Here is a 4,464-nt window from a genome sequence, read left to right as displayed (position 1 = left end):
CCCTGTGCAGGTTGCTGTTCTTCCAGCTTGAGCTGTGGCGTCTGCTATCCTTTGGGATGCTCACTTGTGTCTAAGCAGTTTTACAGAAACTTGGCCCCCCCCCCATAGGTAAGATGAGGATGTGCCCATGACCTGGGGACTTGAGATGTAGCAAGGAGGTGCTTGGTGCTAAGGTCTTGAAGGCTCCCGAGCTGGCAGCCTCCTGGGGCAGAGAGAGCGTGAGGGGGTAGCTGGGGGTGCTTCACGGGATAACTTGGGGCAGACTGGTTTGCCGGGTAAACACAGAAACCCAACAATGACTTTTCAGATTCTGAGAATTCTGAGCCACTGCCTTCCTCTATCCCTTCTCTGAGGAGGTCATAGCCTGTGCCTGGCTAGACGAGGTGTGGGCTGGGATGAACTGGGAAGCAGGTCTCCGACACTCCAGAATCAACAGCTCTTTTTAAAAAGATTTTATTTTTTTTATTGTATGAATGTGTGTCCGAGTGTCTGTGTACCATGTCTGTGAGGAGGCCAGTAGAGGGCACCAGCTCCCCTGGAACTTGAAGGTACAGGTTGTTGGGAGCCACCTGAGGTGGGTGTTGGGAACCAAGCGGCTGAGCCATCTCTCCAGTCCCAATATCCAGCTCTTTCCTCTGATTCCCGTCACAATCTTGAAGCCGAAGAGGGACATGGGCAGCTGTGAGTACAGGGAGGGTCTGTGACCGGCCTGCACCCCACGTCCCCTTCCATGCGTACTTGTCCTCTTAGGAACAAAGCGGCTCAGAGGTCATGATGGGGCTGTGACAGGGCTTTCATGGGCTGCGGTGGAGGTTTTGGTCCAAACGCCAGACTCCCGAGCTGTCGGGGAAACTGATCGTCCTGCCCCTGCTTCAGCTTCGGGAGTGCTGGATTACAGATGTGCACAACCATTAATGCCAGATGCTGGTCTGAGGAGGGAGGGTCCGTCCCTGTCCCTGTCCTGGAAAAGTGCCCAGCCGTTGGCACGGAACAGAGTTGGGCACACCGGCTCCCAGGCCTGTTTGTCAGAGGTGTGGCTGTACGACAGCGTGGGTCTCAAGGCTGCCCAGGATGGGACAAGAGTAAGTTTCCGCGCCCTGAAGGTGATCTCCAGTGGCCCACTCTGGGTGGCACTCCTAAAGGACTTCATTGTCCTGCTTCTACACGATAGTAGAAAGGACCCGCCAGTTCCAGGCCTGTGCCATCTGTGGTCACGGCCGCAAAAACACGACTCACTTGAACACACTTCCCGCCCCACCCCCAGACCTCACACGATAAATACATGTTACAATTTTTTTTGAAAACAGAATAAATTAATAACTTAAGTGATTAGGCACCAACAATGATTTGAAAAATTGAATGCCGATCTTAATGGGAACAAGAGACAAATGTAAGACTAGGCTTGCTTCTACTTCATTTTCTCTTCCCCACAAACACTGACAGTCCTGTGTGAAAGGGTTCTAAGTTTCAAGACACAAGTAGCCAATAGGTTACACAAGAACACACATCACCAGATACCACAACAGCACAGATCACCACTAGGCGCTCCTGTCAAGTCTGGCTCCTGCAGGGTCCAGGGCCCAAATATGGCAAGTCCCACAAAGATGGCCCTCTAAGGTTAGCCTGCTTATCCACACTTCACAGCCAGAGGCCCAAATGGAGAGGAGCCATCTCTCAGCCTTCAAAACTCGGCTGTAGGGAGGGGAGGGGGCCATGGCTGGGACCATGGCCACTGGAAGATAGAGGGCCCAATGGCAGACTGGACCCAAACCCACGTTCCAGTAGCTTCAAATGGTTGTGCTTCGGTTCTGGGAATGGGGCTGATCTTCATGGAGTCAAATACAGCTAGGGAGGGGTTGAGTTAATTGAGCTAATGTTCTGTGTGCTGCCCCTCCCCAGTGACCCAGACCTTCAGAGGATCCCCCCGGGTTCTCTTTACAGCCACAGAGCATCAGCTGTGACTACCCCATGTCAGACTGGCGAGTCTCAAGGAGATGCCATCTCCTTCCTTCACAGAGGGCGGAGCTGGAAGAGTCCCTGCAGGACAGGACAGGTACTTGTGGTATCTATGCTAAGAGGTGATGAGTGGTTTTGATCTCAGTCCTTGACAGCCACCAGGAGAGGTGAACTTTGACCCATGGGTAGGCCAAAGGATTTTTTTTTTAAATGGAATTGGCTTTTTCCTATTCGGGGGTTGGAGGATGGGTTGGTAGGTATATTAGACATGGTTAGGAGTTGGAACCAGAGCAAGACTAACTAGACTTGGACACCGGATTCCGTCTTGATAAGTGGCAGCAAGTTCCACACTCAGCTCAGAACACACACTCCGGGGTGGCTGCTGAGGCTGGGGATACCTGGACCTGCTGTGAGCTCCAGCAGTACCAGCCAGAGCTTGGTCACATGGGAGCCCCGTTGGAAAGTCTTAAAGGGTGCCATGAGAGTCGGGGAAAGCCAGTACCCTGTAACTCTGTTCAGAGCAACCAACCGCAGCCCCCTTACTCAAGGGGACAGCACACACCTCTGTGGCTGGCTTCACACCTTCAAACACCTTCTGTTCTCTTTTGTCTTCTCCGGGACCCAGCCACACCTACCTTTCTGAAGGTTCACTCTGCTCTCTCCTGGACGCCTCCCTCCCCAGGGCACAATCTCCCTCCCCATCCTCTGTGCTTTTAAATTCCTAGTCATTGTCTTACTTTTCTCACTGATTGTGACCTTGTTAGGTTTCATCTGTAGCACAGGGCTTGTTAGCCATTCCTAAATGGCCCATCCTCGTGGGAGAAGAGGGCTGTTACTGAGGGGGGAGGTAAGGTGTGCCTCTGGTTTTAAGAGGACAGTGGTCAGTTCATCTGGGACAGAATGAAATGCTGGTGTGCCCTGTTTGCTCAGAATTTCTTGAAGACCTGGTCAACAGCTTTCCACACAAACACATTCAGATCTCCCTGCCGTATCTTAGGAGCCTTAGGGAATGTCTGCTTCTCGTCCCTCTGATGCCGTGGGAGGACAGGGATACTCTCGACCATCCCTGCAGAGAAGGGAGCTGAGAAGATCTGGCCGGGCCCTTGGTCAGAGGTGCCTCTGTTGGGCACAAGCCGTGACCCAGACCCTCGTGTGGTCCCTAGATTTGATTAAGTTGTAGCTCCTTCCCATCCTGCTTCCTGCTGCACTCCTGCAGGTGGCCTTGGGCTCACCATCAGGCCCTTGGGACACGCCTGCCTCCCCAGCTCCTCAGCCACCTCTGCACCCTCCTACCTCCTAGAGACCTGCTTCATGTGCCATCTCTGCCACAGTGTCCGTGTTGCTCTGTGCCTACCACACCCCGTCCCAGGGGCCCCCTGCCTCACCCCTACTTTCTTTCCCACTCTGTCTCCTTCCATCAGGGCCAGGGAAGAACACTGCCTGTCCCAGAGTGGTAGAGTCCGTTAGCCCCGGGGTTTGTCACCTCAAGCCCTGTTCTTTGTTCCTGGTTGCCTGTCATCGCGTTCTCCTTCCTCCTGTCCTTCATCCTTAGCCTCTTGCAGTCTACAGCAGCGGTGTATGAGAACCTGATCCTGGGTTCCACCCTGCAGGTGATCAGCTACCCTTCTGTGCCCGGGAACCTAATTTCTTTGTCACTCAAGGTGACTTCTGACCTTCATTATTCTTCCTGTGGCATCTTGTCTTTCCCTTGCCCCAAACAGCAAGGATCTGAAAGCCCACGTCTACTTTAGTCTGTTGGTCCTCGGCTCCCTGGTTAGCATCCTCGAGGGATGGAGAAGCGGCCCTGAGGTAGAGGGTAGAGAGCGGTGAGCAGACAGGAGACATGAGCCTGGCTCAGAGCCTCAGCCCTCCCTCTGAGTCCAAGCAGCAGACAAATGGGTCCAAAGCAGGAGACTATTTTTTTTCTTTTTTTTTCTTTTTCTTTTTTTTGGCAACAGCTCCTAACTAAGGTGGCGGAGGCACAGCTAGTAGTAATGACAGAAGTCACGGGTGGACCCCGAGTGGCAGAGGCAGTGTCTCCATCAGGCCCTTGCCTCCAAGGGGGACGGGTCAGGGTCCCTGACTTTGAGTGCTTTAAAGGCTGGAAGTGGCACAGAGGAGAGGAGGTGTGGGAAGGGATGGAGAAGGAGGTGGCAAAGGCCAGCGCTGAGCAGCCGCCTTGAGGCATCACAGCTTGGCACCCTTGGAAGGCTCTGAGGACTGCCGCACATCTGTCCACTCCTGCATGGTGTTCTGCAGGGCCTGTGTCTTCTCCTTGTCCACTTGGACGTAGTCTACCTTCTCGTCCGAGGTGACAGATGAGGTGGATGGCTGAGGGGACAAAAGGGACGGACTACGGGTTACCCCTTAGGCTAGCACTGTGGGTGGCCTCAAGGTCTTGTCTGCGCACAATGTGGACTTCACAGGGCAATCTCACGTTGGAGGCATGGGGCCTGCTGGTACCTGCTGCCCAGGTTTCAGGGTAACCCCACCCACCGCACCTGGGCC

At 54.0% G+C, this 4,464-nt stretch overlaps 1 protein-coding gene across 1 annotated transcript in view; it reads right to left on the bottom strand.

The window, feature by feature from the left end:
* Positions 1-3,906: 3,906 nt before the first annotated feature.
* The window catches only part of Gab2 (GRB2 associated binding protein 2), a 126,752-nt gene continuing 126,194 nt past the window's right edge, over positions 3,907-4,464 (bottom strand). Inside the window, exon 10 of the mRNA XM_075952320.1 lies at positions 3,907-4,287. Coding sequence (XP_075808435.1) covers positions 4,144-4,287 — 144 coding nt within the window. The 3' untranslated portion in view covers positions 3,907-4,143. The remainder of the gene's footprint in view (positions 4,288-4,464) is intronic.

Source organism: Microtus pennsylvanicus, chromosome 18, assembly GCF_037038515.1.
Source record: "Microtus pennsylvanicus isolate mMicPen1 chromosome 18, mMicPen1.hap1, whole genome shotgun sequence".
Lineage (NCBI taxonomy): Eukaryota > Metazoa > Chordata > Mammalia > Rodentia > Cricetidae > Microtus > Microtus pennsylvanicus.
The sequence above is the reverse complement of the archived record's forward strand: the minus strand, read 5'-3'. Positions and strand labels throughout refer to the sequence as shown.